This window comes from Salvelinus namaycush, chromosome 21 (genome assembly GCF_016432855.1).
Source record: "Salvelinus namaycush isolate Seneca chromosome 21, SaNama_1.0, whole genome shotgun sequence".
In the NCBI taxonomy this organism is placed as follows: domain Eukaryota; kingdom Metazoa; phylum Chordata; class Actinopteri; order Salmoniformes; family Salmonidae; genus Salvelinus; species Salvelinus namaycush.
This window is the reverse complement of record NC_052327.1, coordinates 20,704,053-20,718,596: the sequence shown is the minus strand read 5'-3', so window position 1 is coordinate 20,718,596 and position 14,544 is coordinate 20,704,053. Positions and strand designations below refer to the sequence as shown.

The following is a 14,544-nucleotide window of genomic DNA, read 5'->3' as shown; positions in this document are numbered from 1 at the left end:
TCCTCTGCGCAGTGCGGTATGGTGCAGGCCAGCTGGGCAGGGTCACTTGTCACGGACAAAGGCAGAGCTAGTCACGTCCAGAAGTGGGCTCCGCCACATCCTCTCCCACAGAATCCCTGCTGAAGCCACTCTCAGCCCAAAGAGCTAGCAGTGAGCTGGATGAAGAAGCATGCTACAGTGAGAAAAAACAGCATATTTCTATCATGTCAATGGAGTGGAACCCACCAGCTCAAAGACAGACAACGTCCCCTGCAAAGAAGAACGGCAGAGAGAGAGAGAGAGAGAGTAACAACAGGTGGCTAAATCAAACATACCCTCCGTACAGTTGGCATCAGTCAGTCAATTAAGGCATACATTCACCCAATAACTGTGAAACACAATCCTGTCCTGACTGACTGGCCATTATGTGTGGTCCAGAGGTACACCAAAGCCATTCTATTCTAGTACAAGCTATTAACACACGAAGACAAGGGTAGAAAATAGACACAGACACACATCTCAGTTGACAAACAATAATAGTTATTTATTAAGGGGAAAATGAATGTACATTTTATGCCTCCAAAACAGGGAGGACACTGATAAATAAAGCCTCATTATAAAAAGCTTAAATTGATCCAAAAATCCACAATCAATACTTTAAAAGTTTAATTTGTACATGACACATATTTACATAATTGTTGCTTTGCCCTTTTTTTTATTTTATTTTTTACATGGAATTCAGCAAGAAAATAAAAATTGTACCTTTTTAGTACAAACAACATATGACCTTAAAAGCACTGGTTTACAGTATCACTGTCAAACACACTCCAACCCCTCACAGATGCTGGTTAATAGTGCATTTCAATTTGAGCATAATATCTTTGCATTTGCGTCATGTACACAATGCGTCATGTACAACATTTCAGAGCTACTGTAGCACTGCTCAACTTCTATACCATAGACGGCCATGACAGTTCATGTTGACGGGATAATTAGCATATATTCCTGGAGGAATATAAAGTGGTAGGGTAGGATCTACTGTAGGTGCGTTCACACCTGTCAAAAGTGGAATCTGTCTATTAATGCAAGTCAGTGTGTGAATGAACCAATCAATCAAAATGCCAATGATCCCTTCCTATGCTTTCACTTTTCTAAAATCACTAAGCAAGGCCATAATACACCATGTTAACGTGGTGATTCACGTTTTATATATATGCCCAGGGGGCATTGTTGTGAGATATCAAGATGACAAATGCCACAGAGTGAATAGTGGTGGGAAAATTGACAAAGCTCTATGTGATGGTCAAAAAAAGGCAAGATTAGCCAAGGCAGAAAAAAGTAAGCAGAACAGTTATGAGTTAGTGATCAGCACCATATTTCAGTTTTACAGTCAGGAGAGGATGGTCTTTCTGTGCTTTCGCTTTCAATTCTGCTCATCGGCAGAAAAGAGAAAGAACATATCTCTGCTGAAATATTAGACTTTATGCAGCTCTGGTTATACGAATCAAAACCCGAAACTGGAACGTGGATGGGGAAAAATCCATGAATAAAATCCAGGGACATTAATTATTCTGGACCATTTGAGAGGCACAAGAGAGTTTATGGCACCACAGTCCATCAATACAAGAGCAGACTGCAGGGGAAATATGGGGTTGTGTCCAGAGTAAAGGTTTGGTTTTAATAAAAGAACAGCCTGTCCTGCAGGCTGATATATCAGTGTAATTCCAATGGGATTAACAAAGGGAATGGTTGGTCAGGTCTAGATTAATATATTCCAATATCAGCATTCAAATATTACTAGGGGAAGAAAATCATTATTTCGGTCCATTCTTGTAAGATAGCTATTCCTTAGTTTCGACTCAGTCTGGGTCATTTGAATGATTGTCACTCAATGTCAAGGAGAAAGTCTCTTCTCTTGTAACAGAGTGAATATAATCTAAAGTGCTCATCACCTTCAAACCGTGTGTGCCAGTATTGCATTGCAGTGATTGACAAATAAAATGGTTCACAAATTCAAGTGTGCAGTGGAGGAATACAACAAGTACCGCAAATGTTTCTTCTACCCATTCAGTCTGCTGGAACCGTAACAAACAGTTTTCATCATTACATTCAATTGCAAAGTGGACAATTATCTCCCTTACACAGACTCTCTTCCTCATTTGGCTCTCTCTATCTCTCTGAGACATGCTCATCTTTCTCTCCTCTGCTACAAGCTATTCTTTCTCTTTGCTTGTCTTCCATTTCTCCCAGACTCATTCATCCTCCTCTCATAACTCTGAGTCAGTCATGTTTCCTCTGCCCTGACCTTGAGTCGCTTTTCTTTAGAACTTCTAAAATGTTACCTTCTAGTCATTTAGCAGACGCTCTTATCCAGAGCAACTTACAGGAGCAATTAGGGTTAAGTGCCTTGCACAAGGGCAAAAAGAACAGATTTTTCACCTAGGCAGCTCAGGGATTCAAACCAGCAACTTTTCGGTTACTGGCCCAATGCTCTTAACCACTAGGCTACCTGCCACCCATTTGAGTGATTACATTGCAGAACTTCTGATGTAGAGTTGATGGGAGAAATTAGCCTCTAGTTCCTTACAGGCGGGAATGAAGCATTATGGGGCCCAGTGTTAAGCAATACCTTGACAAGTATGACAAGAAACACCATTGTATAAGCTTGACTCACTCAACTGGAGTTGTTAAATAGTGTGTATGCTCTCTTTTGTCATTTTGGCTATTAGGGTATACTTGAATTTGCAAAATGCAGAACATTCTATAACAGGTCCCACGGCACCCGCAGGTCTTCCCTTCAGATAGAAAATGAATGTTAGCTACTGTATACTTCATGAATGATAAAACTTCCTCTAGCCATGGTATAACTCCTGAAACTGTCCAAATCATATCTGAACACTATCAAAGCCAAGGCAACCAACCCATGCAAGCCAATCCATGCCACATCAGACTTGCAGAATCCTAATTCTGTTCATCCAAAAGTCACACCTCGACACTTCAGAATTGCAACTGGGAAGTGTCTGCATGTTTCTCTATAAAGGTCACAGGAAATGCTCTTGTCGTACTTCCTGTCCATGCCCATCCCCTTCAGGTCATTCGGTAGGGTACAGGATGTCAATGGGGTGCATATCTATCTTCCCACGCTAGTACAGCGTCTGGGCAGTCAGCTGATGCAGTCACTGTGATGCTGTGAGTGTGGGGCATTGTGGGATAGTGGAGGACCAAGAAATCAGCAGAAGAAGATCTCTCCATCGGCCTGAAGCTCTGTGACCCCAGTGTTCTGGGGATCTGTGTAGAAGAAAGATGGAGGTATAATTGAGTTTAAGACTACACTGTAACAACATCCCTCAGTGTCTAGCACAGGTAAGTAGACTTTTACCATGGCTCTATTTTCCTTACAAAGATGTGTGCTGCTAGTTGTACCTGGCTGTGATTGCTGTCCCTTCCCCTTCTTCTTCTTCTTCTCCTTCTTGTCCTTGGTCTTGGCCAGCTGCATCAGGCGGTTGGGGATTTGGTTCTGGCCCTCTGTGCTGCTCTGGGCCTTAGAGCTGGCGTTGGAGGAAGAGGAGAAGGGGTTCAGGTTCTTCCCTTTCCTCTTGGAGCCCATCCTGAGGAAGGGGTCTTTGGTGGCGGAGGAGGAGGGCAGCTCTGCCTCCCCTCCTCCAGGCTCTTTATCCAGAGAGGTGGAACTCTGGAACTTCATGGACTCCTCTGAGGTGGAGGAGGGCGTCCGCTGGGTCCTGTGTGCCTGCTCTGCCTACCGATCAAATCAAACACCACGCAACGAGAAAAATAGTTTGCTTTAGGATTAGAAGCTCAGGCTTGAGCCCAGGTGGAGGTTAGGGTAAGCAGTAAAAGGGTTATTCATTCTAAGGGCATCACTAAATAATGTATGTGTAGTCATTTGTGGTAAAACGCTGTTACATAATAGCAGTTACGTCCTTTCTGGGGCGCAGTAGCATAAGGTAGCAGACAGAGAGCAATGAGCAGCACGGTGGGATTGCAGAACCAACTGTTCTAGCTCACCTCAGCCTTTTTCATCTGCTCCACCATCTCGGCCTCCCGCCGCAGCGTCTCCCTGTCTCTGTCCAACTTCCTCTGGGCGTCCCTCAGCCTCTCCAGATCCTTCTGGTACTCCTCCTTCCTCTTCTGCAGCTCCTGCCTCTCCTCCTCCAGCTGCCCGCGCCTCCTCAACGTCTCCTCGTCCTGCTCTTTCACCTGCGCCTCCCTGTCGCTCAGCCCCGACTCCCTCACCTCCCACTCCCTCTCCCTCCTCCTTCTCTCGTCGGCGTGGGCTGCCTGCTGGCGCTGCAGGTTGGCCACCTCCTGCCTCTGCTTCTCCAGACTGCGCTGCTTCTCCTGCTCGATCAGGGAGTTGGGCCGCGAGGAGGAGGAGGACAGGGAAGAGGTGGAGGAGTGGCGGGAGGCTGGCCGCTCAGCCAGAGCATGACGCTGGTCCTCGATGAAGGTGTCCTGCTGAACCACCACTGCCTGCAGAGCACACACGGATGTAAACAGTTTTATCCCCTATACTAATGGATCGCATGTGTGTCTGTGTGCTTGGTTAGCAGCTCTTTGTGTTCTAACCAGAGAGGAGATGTGAGGAAGAGTGTCTGTACCTGCAGCGTGTTGAGGAGATCATGGAGATGTGTGACACTATGGAGGACCTGCTATTAGTCAGGAAGAGAGATGATAAAACACTTAACTTCTGCATATGGTTACACAGTAGGTACATATACAATAAAATACTTCCTATGAAATAACCTACTGCATAGCACTGTCCAGCAGAGACTAGAGAGGCGTGGGAGCAAGTAGTGATGCCTCTCTCACACAGCCAGTTAGTCAGTCAGGGATGTACAGTATGCTGGACGCCTAACATAGCGTGGGAGCCAGACCTACCTCACTGTTCCTCTTGAGCAGCAGCAGTAGGTTGTTGTTGCCCCCCTGTGGATGAAGACAAGCACAGCTGCAGTTAGTTACTGAGATATTAACAGCGCTACTGAGGCGAGGGGCCATGTTAATCACCTCCTTGGAGGAAGCGCTTGATCCCACCTGCCTGCCGGAGAGGCCTGGGCCTGAGCAGAGGAGATTATAGGCGTTCAAAGCACAGGGCTGCTCCCACACAGCCCAGCCCGGCCCAGGGGCATCACCTAGCCTAATGGAGCCTTAACGATATGGACTTCCTCAGCTTAGCTCAGACCTCAGTCCAGGGCCCAGGGCTGGGCTAATGTCTGTCTGTTAATGTCAGTGGTGGTGATGGGCAGAAGCAGGCCTACTGAGACACAGCTCAGTTTAAATCCCTCCTGATGGCATGGGTTAGGAGAGTTAAAAATAATGTAAAGTTCATGCACAAAGTGCACTGTGTGTGTGCGTGGTGTGTGTGTGTGTGTGTGTGTGTGTGTGTGTGTGTGTGTGTGTGTGTGTGTGTGTGTGTGTGTGTGTGTGTGTGTGTGTGTGTGTGTGTGTGTATGTGTATGTGTATGGTGTGGTGTGTGTGCATGTGCGTTGTGGTGGGTGTGTGTGTGTGTGTGTGCGTGCATCCTTTGCTGTGGCTCACACACACACATCTCTGAGCTTAGTTACTGTAATTACCTTCTTCAACACACTGTCTGACTCAGTCCTCCGAAGGTCTAATGAGTCCTCCCCCTCTTCTTTCTCTCCGTCTGGAATGAAAAATGGAATGAAAAAGAGGACACCTTTAGCCCACAGCTAGAGTTAATGACAGTCAGCTGCAGTACGACAGCCAGTCAGGGTACATCGGGAGAGAGGGAGGTGTTCTTACTCTTGGAGATGTTCATCTGGTGGCTGTCGAAGCCTCCGAAGGTCTCAGCGCGACGAGGCAGACACACCGGCCCCACACTGCCCCCTGATGCATCCTGGGTACTGGACACCTGCTGCCCCACGGCCCCGCCCAGACTGCCATTCACCAGCACATGGAGAGTCTCCACTGAAACGAAACAAACAAACCACACCCGTGAAGATAGGTCCTGCGCTCTGGTGTAGAGGGCTACAGAGATCATTGCGGCGTGGTTTGCATTTTTCATGCTGAGGGCGGGAGAGGGCAGGCGGTCAGACAACTGTGGGATTAATTTAAAAAAATTGGTGCAGAATATTTGGAAACGATAGTCTTTCTGCCTTGTATGCGTTAGCCTACATATTGTATTAAAATAACATTTTTCACATTATTCATACACTCAGAATTCGCTGCTTCAACTTCAGTAGCCTACCTCTCCTCTCCTAGCGTGGCATGTGAGATCAAGTGTGCCTAGTATATGTGTGGTCTCAATGAAATAGAGTAGGCTGCCTATGTGTGGCCGATGTGAAATGGCTAGCTAGTTAGAGGTGGTGCGCGCTAATAGTGTTTCAATCGGTGACATCACTCGCTCTGAGACCTAGAAGTAGTTGTTCCCCTTGCTCTGCAAGGGCCGCGGCTTTTGTGGCGCGATGGGTAACGATGCTTCGTGAGTGACTGTGGTTGATGTGTGCAGAGGGTCCCTGGTTCGAGGCGAGGAGAGGGACGGAAGCTATACTGTTACATATGCATGGGCTGAGAATCATGTGGCGGTTATCTTTCCAAGGATATGAACTTAACTATGATTAGGCTATAGTTTACTACAGTGTCTGTAAATAAATATTGATAACGGAAAGAAGTGGACGGCGCTCAACCAAAGTGAGTCGAGCTGCAGTCAGAACATTTGATCATCCAATTCATGTGGTTTGTCTGCAAGTGGGAGAACCATGTTAGGATTTTTGAAAGATGTTCTCAAGACATTTGTTTTACCAGTCGTCAGGAGTCAAACCATTATAAGTAAAGTAATGGTATGGTGGTTTTAAAGTAAGTAGTAGGCTGTTCATCTGAAATATGAGGAAATCAGTTCATCTGATTATTCTCTCATCATTGATTTCATTGACTTATTTCAGCAATTTGAGTTTTTCTTGAGTGTATTTTGGTATTTTATTAGGATCTCCATTAGCTGTTGCGAAAACAGTAGCTACTCCTCCTGGGGTTCACAGAAGACATGAACTAATACAGAACATTAATAGACAAGAACTGCTCAGGAGGAGCTGTGCGCAAAGCATGCATATGGGCTACCCTGGTGAATGAGCATTGAGCCTTTTCAATAAATATTGGTTACTCGTTTATTTGTCTTTGTCTGCAAATCGGTAGGCTATATCCAAATATGCAAAACGTAGCTCAAGACAAAGCGCAAGTGTCCCGCCCTTATCAGTCTTGCTGCTTCAAGTTCAGTAGCCGTACAGTACACGAGATCTGGTGCGCGTGTGGTCTCAATTAAATAGCCTAGAGTAGGCTATAGCCTATGCATGCGCGGAGAAGCACCGGGCAGTTATCTTTCCAATGACATTAACTTCCTAAATATGATTTGCCTATAGTTTACTACATTGCCTAGACATACATATTAATAACCCATATTTGTTCCCGTCTGAAAATCACTCCGCTCCTAAAAGGTAGGCTATAAGACGTAGCTCAAGAGAAAGTGCAAGTTTCCACTCTCTCTCCAAATCTATGCCTAGCATATTGGCTGATATAGCCCAGTAATACCGATAGCCTAATATAATAGAATACGTGAGAATCTCTTGTAATTTAACCTATTTCTTTGGTTATTTTTCCACTTTTTGTTTTTGCATATTTTGTATATATTTTATATATAAGTGAGCTGCGTCACATACGCCAAAAATAACATTGCGAGACAGCGGTTGGGTTCGCGACAAGTTCTTGCGGGAGCGGATGGGAGTTGGACAGCCAGCAGGAGGGAGCGGGCGGGTGCGGTATGAAAAGCTGGGTGCGGCGGGTGCGGGATGAAGAAATCAGTCCAGCGCAGACCTCTACTCTGGCGCAGACCTCTACTCTGGTGCTTTATTCTTGCAGTGCCGTGACATAAAATCATTCACAGTTGTGTGTTGTTTATCATTGCTATTTGCCAGGCATCGTGACCATTGCCTGGTTACATGTAAGCACACACATACACACGCACACACATCGTACTGTACGATTTCAGTAAAGACTACTACACACACTACTCTATCAGCTGAAGCAACCCGGTCAGACCTACATAAACTGGGTTACTAAGGGAGGAGAAAATGAGGAAAATATCAATATCTGGCCCATTACTCAACCTGCAGCATTAAAGCAATCCATTTGTTTTCTTTCTACACAGCTGAATCAGATTACACTTATGCATTGATTCCATCCCTGTCTACAGAGGAAAAACAAGGATATAAATAACTATGACAAGTAACCATATATCACTCTGACTTAGGTCAAAAACGTGTTTTCAGCAGTATTCTATAATCTCTCTGCCCTGGTCTTTCAGCTGCTACTGGCATTATATTATATAAAGGGGATTTTCAGGTAATTCCCTGATTACTTCTGATTGGTTCTGTGTGTCTTCTGGGGGAAATCACTGGTTGGGCCATGTGACCAAGTAATTCAATAGGTCACCAGTGATTGGATAAAGGGTCACCTGTGTTGTGTGTGTGGTCTCTGGGCCGCCGACCGTCCACTCTTGACTCACCTTCCCTCAGGGCATCCTTCATGATGGGCTCTCCCTTGGTAACGTAGTCTGGGGTGGCTCTGAACAGCATCTTGGCCCTGATGGACTGGGCTGGGCTGGTCTCCGCCGAGCCGCTGCCTCCCTCACACATGTCCCTGAACACCTTCACCTTCTCCTCCAACAGACACACGATCTGCTCGTCCTTCTTCCTCAGCAGCTCTGAGAGGAACAGACAGAGAGTTGTGTGGTTATTACCCATCTTTCACACCACCGACCACCGCTTTGGGACAAATGGTTAGCAGAACAAAAGAGAACAGGTTTTACCTCTCATCTCCCGCGCTTTGGTCTCCAGCAGTCTCTTGTCTTCCTCTGTCTCACTGGGGATTCCCTCATCGTCATCCTTCTCTCTGTTCACATACACAGTTATCAATCAAACCATTTACACTGCATGGGGAAAAAACGATGTAAAAAAACTCATTTTTTGTGAACTAACACTCACGTCTTTACTTTTTTCCCTACTAGCACTGACTTTGCTGATAGTTTCTTTATTGAGGAGAAATGTACTTACTATGACTGTGATATGTGGTTCTGCCACCTAGCTATCTAAAGATGAATGCACTAACTGTAATTCACTCTGGATAAGAGCATCTGCTAAATGACTAAAATGTCAACGTAAATGTAATGTCAAGCTAATATGCTCTATACTGTATCTGTGGATATACAATGTGTGTGTTCCCATATACATAGAATGACATATTCAAAAATAATAGAATTGCTGTGGTCTGAGGGGCTTCTCCCATTCAAGTATTTCTATATCTATGTGTGTTCCTGTCTAACTGACTCACATGGAGTGCATGGCGTCCTGTATGAGCTGCATCCAGGTGTTGCGTTCCTCCTTGGTGCTGGCCAATACCTCCACCATCTCTGGCTTCTCTATGCCTGCTGTGATCAGGAAGAGACCCCTCTCCTCGTTAGCCACCTCCCGCACAATCAGCTTCTGCAGGGAGATCACCGTCGACCGCTGGTCCTGATGGATGGGAGAGAGGGGGTGGAGGGGAAAGACATAGGAAGGAATGGAGGGAGAGGCGGGAAGAGAGAGAGGGAAGGAGAGGGAGGAAGGAGGTGAAAGGATGTTTAGACCAGATTTCTATTGAAGGATGTATAGACCAGTGGGAGGTTTCTATGGAAGATACTTTGGGGAAATGCAATGTTTAGCCCAAGGAAAAGGGAACTGAATGAAAACTCCAATCTCCACTGAATTATTAAAAAAAACTGCAGGATAGCAAAATTCTGCCAAGAGTGTAACTATGCCAATGTCACTGGTTCATTAAAACGTAATGTTTTAATGAAAATCTACCATACAATAGCCTTACACAATTTAGCTGGAAAAAGATAGATATACCTGTATTGTAACAGCAGAGCAAGCTAATCTTGCAGTAAACTAATACTTGATAGCTCTGTATTTTTTTTTTTTTTATGAATTCTTAGAGGTAGGAATACTACAGTGTGGCATCATAGGGAACAATGTGCTGGGAATAACAAAACATAACATACCAGTGAGGCAAAGACATATTTCTGGTCTTTCTCCTGGAGGAACACAAACACGTCAGACAGCAGCATGGCCTGGACATCTGTGGAAAATAACAGAGTCAGGATCAGTGGAGGAGAGAAGGGGGGAGATGGAGGGGAAGTAGAGAGAGAAAGAGAGGGAGAGAAGGGCAGGAAAAATATAGAAATATAAAGGGGGAGAGAGGAGAGGATGCGAAAGAGAGGAGATGGAGAAACAGATTGAGAGGATAGACAGGAGAGAGCAAGAAAGAGAGTGAGACAGTGATAAATGAGGCTGGTGCCGTACCCTTTAGCCTGCCTGCAGAGTTCTTGAGCTGCAGCGGTCCATCATGCAGCAGCCGCCGGCCTCGCACCAGGTCCTCCCGTGCAAACATCTGGCCGCTCTTCATCCTCTGAATGGACTTGCTGTCCGTACGACTGTACACCTCTTTTAACCGTTTCTTCTTGTCGTGTTCGTTCACCTTGCTGTCCACTGCATTTAGAATCTCCTTCACCAGCCTCAGAGCTTGGGTTATATCGTCATGGTCCTCCTCGTTCTCTGCACATGTCAAAGATCAGCATGTCACTTCAACACATATTGTACAGAGGTCAAGACTTCCCAACAATCTCCATCGCGGTTCTTTCTGCTACCAAGTGCCATTCAAAGCATACAGAATAAGACTATATAACAGTACTCAGTAGAGGTGCAGTTATAAGTCTCACAGGAGGTGTCTCTCACCTTTTGTGTGCTGCAGTATCCTCTGTAGTAACACAGGGTACTTGGTTATTCGCTGTGTCACTAACAAGATGCACTCTGGGATGCCTAGTCTTCGGACGATTGTGCTGCTCATCTTTTTCTGAAAAACAAATAAAATAGAGATACTCATATAGTGCTTCATACAATGTCTTAATGACGACTTTAGCAGATGTCAATGTGTGTTTAAATGCGACAACAACAAAAAAAATCACACCAGAGTGTTGGCACCCCCTGGTGGAGAGAGGGATTATTTTCCATACTTTATAATGGTGAGACTAGGATGGGTAAACAAACATCATGCTGACACCATACCTTGATAAAGGCTTGGAAGCGTTTGTCTTTGGTGTGAAGCTCCTTATAGAAGTTGACCGCCTCGTTGTGGCGGCTGCAGAATTTCCCATAGACTTTCTTCATGCGGTCGGCATTGGGACCTGAGAACTGAACACCACACAAGAAAATCCCGTGAGATTACTACCAACAAACCGATTTGCCTAATAATCAACATTTCTACAACATTTCCACAACGTTCTCTAAACCCCGAGTCTCCCCCATGCTGACCTGTGAGACGAGCACGTCTCCTATCTTGCGGATGAGGAAGCTACCGTCGTCCCGGCCCTCGATGGAGGATTTCCGCTTGAGTTCCAGGAGGTGTGCGAAGAAGTGTGTGTGTAGTTCCAGGAGCTCGTCCAGCATGGGGAACACTCGCTCCACCACCTGGGTATCCAGTTGCACCTCCTTCTGCAGGCCCTTACTGTACACCTCAGACATGATCCTCAGCGTTCGCACGTGGTGCATCTCTGTCTGGACCAGCTCTGGAGAGAGGCATGGGGAATGGTTATAGTGTTATAAAAAGGATATATGGTTACAGATGAGGGGTTATAAAGTGAATTCCCATTAAACAGCACCCTACTATTGTGTTTGTACTGAGTAACCGATATCCTAACCCGCAATACTGATGATACGATAACATCTCAAATAAATTGCTCGAACGAGACCAAGTATATCCCAGTGTAATGACATGAGTGGTAGCGCGACAGTGTCCTCCTACCGTAGATAACGTCCTGTCTCTTGACCACCTCCTTCTTGAGCCCCTTCACATACTTCTTGTCCACAGTAAAGGTCCAGGAGTCCGCCTCCAGATCCTTAGACTCCGCCTCAAACTCCCCCATCAGCTGGCTGTCCATCATTTCAGTCCCTACGGCAACAGACAGGAGCATGAGGGCTTGCTGTACCGTATACACCGTGAGCAGAAGAGCACGCTCCTACACATACACTCTTCATTATTGAGCGAGGATCAATACAATACATTAAAACATTGAAATAAAACAGCAGAAAACATCGGAGGCAATCTGAACATGTTGAATGTGTTTTACATTTGCTCACTCATTTGAAGCAAGCCCTACAATGATGGGGGAACATGATTAGACAATACAGGCAATGATGGGGGAACATGATTAGACAATACAGGCAATGATGGGGGAACATGATTAGACAATACAGGCAATGATGGGGGAATATGATTAGACAATACAGGCTCTGTGACTTGAGGTCTCTCAGGGTAACTCACCTTCATCGGTGAGAGACTCAGTGGACTCGTTGACCTTGGAGATCTTGTGTAGTGAGTCTGTGGACTGGGACAGGTACTTCAGGCCCTTCAGAGGCATCTCGTCCATCAATGGCCTGCACGGACAGACAGACAGGGTGAGAGAGAAACAGAGTTAGTGAAGGAGGGGCTATTAGAGTGAAAACATAAGTCCCGTACACACTCCGGCTGCACAATTGCGGTACAATGCATTAGACACGACACTTGTGATACAACAGGTCCAGTAGTGTTGATGAGCGCGTCGGCATGAGAATGTACAAGCTGAGTATGTGAAGGGGGCGATGGTGAGCTGGTTGCTGGTTGAGTGGTGTTGTGTCTCACCCTGCGATGTTGCTGATGGAGATGCTCTTGGACAGGTTGCTGGAGAGGATGCTGGTATTCCTGCGAGGCACCACCGGCGCCACCATGACCATGGCCTGGTCGTCAGGGGGCGAGATGGCAGACCACGGACGCTCCCGAGACGCCGCCGACGTGGCTGATCACAAACACAGAAATTAGTATATAGTATATTTCGTAGAGGTGTGGGTGCACATAAATGCACAGGCAGCCTACTGCACATGGACACAAACGTACTGTACTTACAAATATACATGCAGTAGTTGAGAATACATACATGCAGTACTTGAGAATACATACATGCAGTACTTGAGAATCAGTGGAGGCTGCTGAAGGGAGGACGGCTCGTAATGGACTGAATGGAATGGTATCAAACACATGAAAACCACACGTTTCATACCATTCCATTAACCGCATTCCGGCCATTATTGTGAGCCGTCCTCCCCTCAGCAGCCAGATCACATTTGCATAGATAGAAACAGACAGACACAGGTTTGCTCAGAATGACAGACATGGAATTAGTGGACAGAGAAGTATGTATTACATTTACTTCTCAACATGACTCCGGACACGGACGCAGAATCTACCACGGTCTGCTGCTTCTGCTGCTGAAAAACACAACGGAAATGCAGTATCACGTATTACGCTAAATCAATGCCAATAACAAGCCTGTTACCCATTCATTCACACTTTAGACAGAGACTGGTCAAATCAAATCAAATTGTATTGGTCACATGCGCATGTTTAGCAGATGTTATTGCGGGTGTAGCGAAATGCTTGTGTTTCTAGCTCCAACAGGACAGGCACATTCTGTTCCTGTGTGTGTGAGTGAAGACGCATTGTAGATGTGAGTGAAGATGCATTGTAGACAGCGGACAGACAGAGCAGAACCAAACGTTACCTTCATTTTGACCTGGACACACACAGGAAGACTGTCTCTGCAGCCCTTATGGACCTGTGCATTGCAGTCTGAAACGATCAGAAGAAAAACAACATTAGGACAAAGAGTTGGTCGAACAATCGGTCAAACACTGCAGAAAAAGCCTCCACTCATCCCACAGGACATAATACTGTGATTCTAATGTAAGTAGAAAAAATACAACCTTATACCTGCATCACGTGACTCATACCAAGTCAACACAGCTTCGTTTACCTGCATCACGTGACTCATACCAAATCAACACTGCTTCGTTTACCTGCATCACGTGACTCATACCAAGTCAACACAGCTTCGTTCACCTGCATCACATGACTCATACCAAATCAACACAGCTTCGTTCACCTGCATCACGTGACTCATACCAAGTCAACACAGCTTCGTTCACCTGCATCACGTGACTCATACCAAGTCAACACAGCTTCGTTCACCTGCATCACGTGACTCATATCAAATCAACACTGCTTCTTTGAACCACCCTAAACTATAGAAACAGGAAACTCTAATCTGAAAACGCGGAGAAAATGCAGGCGCCATCAAAAAACTGCTCATCTAACCACATAAAAGCAACACAATGACTAACAGAAGAATCAGGGATTAATGTGGAGTATGAAAAGGCCATTGAGTTCAAAGAGTTCCTCTGCACCTCCAGTCAAGCCCATCCAACAAACACAACAACACTTCAGGGAGGGAACAGAAGGGAAGGAAGACCACAATGAACAGGCTGTTGCGCTCTCCCAGATGGAGGTTTTAAACAGGGAGAGGGGATTGTGTTGTGCAACAGGGTGTGTGCCCTTCATTTTTTCCGTGGTCAGCTTGTGGGAGTTGTTTTGATTGTGTGTCAAACACAGATCCTGACAGACTGAATCTC

The 14,544-nt window shown here is 45.8% G+C and overlaps 1 protein-coding gene across 7 annotated transcripts in view; it reads right to left on the bottom strand.

Annotated features, from left to right (window-relative positions):
* Positions 1 to 498: 498 nt before the first annotated feature.
* Positions 499 to 14,544, bottom strand: part of LOC120066171 (A-kinase anchor protein 13-like) — a 55,393-nt gene continuing 41,347 nt past the window's right edge. For 3 of the 7 annotated variants that reach the window (XM_039017340.1, XM_039017345.1, XM_039017346.1), the window contains 20 exons: positions 13,638 to 13,705; positions 13,281 to 13,344; positions 12,722 to 12,875; positions 12,365 to 12,477; positions 11,846 to 11,992; positions 11,356 to 11,609; positions 11,110 to 11,235; positions 10,780 to 10,897; positions 10,348 to 10,599; positions 10,047 to 10,123; positions 9,338 to 9,519; positions 8,817 to 8,899; positions 8,514 to 8,711; positions 5,762 to 5,926; positions 5,572 to 5,642; positions 4,879 to 4,923; positions 4,599 to 4,649; positions 4,006 to 4,470; positions 3,403 to 3,736; positions 499 to 3,267 (listed from right to left, as the gene is read on the bottom strand). In XM_039017340.1, coding sequence (XP_038873268.1) covers positions 3,209 to 3,267; positions 3,403 to 3,736; positions 4,006 to 4,470; positions 4,599 to 4,649; positions 4,879 to 4,923; positions 5,572 to 5,642; positions 5,762 to 5,926; positions 8,514 to 8,711; positions 8,817 to 8,899; positions 9,338 to 9,519; positions 10,047 to 10,123; positions 10,348 to 10,599; positions 10,780 to 10,897; positions 11,110 to 11,235; positions 11,356 to 11,609; positions 11,846 to 11,992; positions 12,365 to 12,477; positions 12,722 to 12,875; positions 13,281 to 13,344; positions 13,638 to 13,705 — 3,026 coding nt within the window. In that variant the 3' untranslated portion in view covers positions 499 to 3,208. The remainder of the gene's footprint in view (positions 3,268 to 3,402; positions 3,737 to 4,005; positions 4,471 to 4,598; positions 4,650 to 4,878; positions 4,924 to 5,571; positions 5,643 to 5,761; positions 5,927 to 8,513; positions 8,712 to 8,816; positions 8,900 to 9,337; positions 9,520 to 10,046; positions 10,124 to 10,347; positions 10,600 to 10,779; positions 10,898 to 11,109; positions 11,236 to 11,355; positions 11,610 to 11,845; positions 11,993 to 12,364; positions 12,478 to 12,721; positions 12,876 to 13,280; positions 13,345 to 13,637; positions 13,706 to 14,544) is intronic. The other 4 variants (XM_039017342.1, XM_039017343.1, XM_039017341.1 and 1 more) reach the window with 4 other exon arrangements.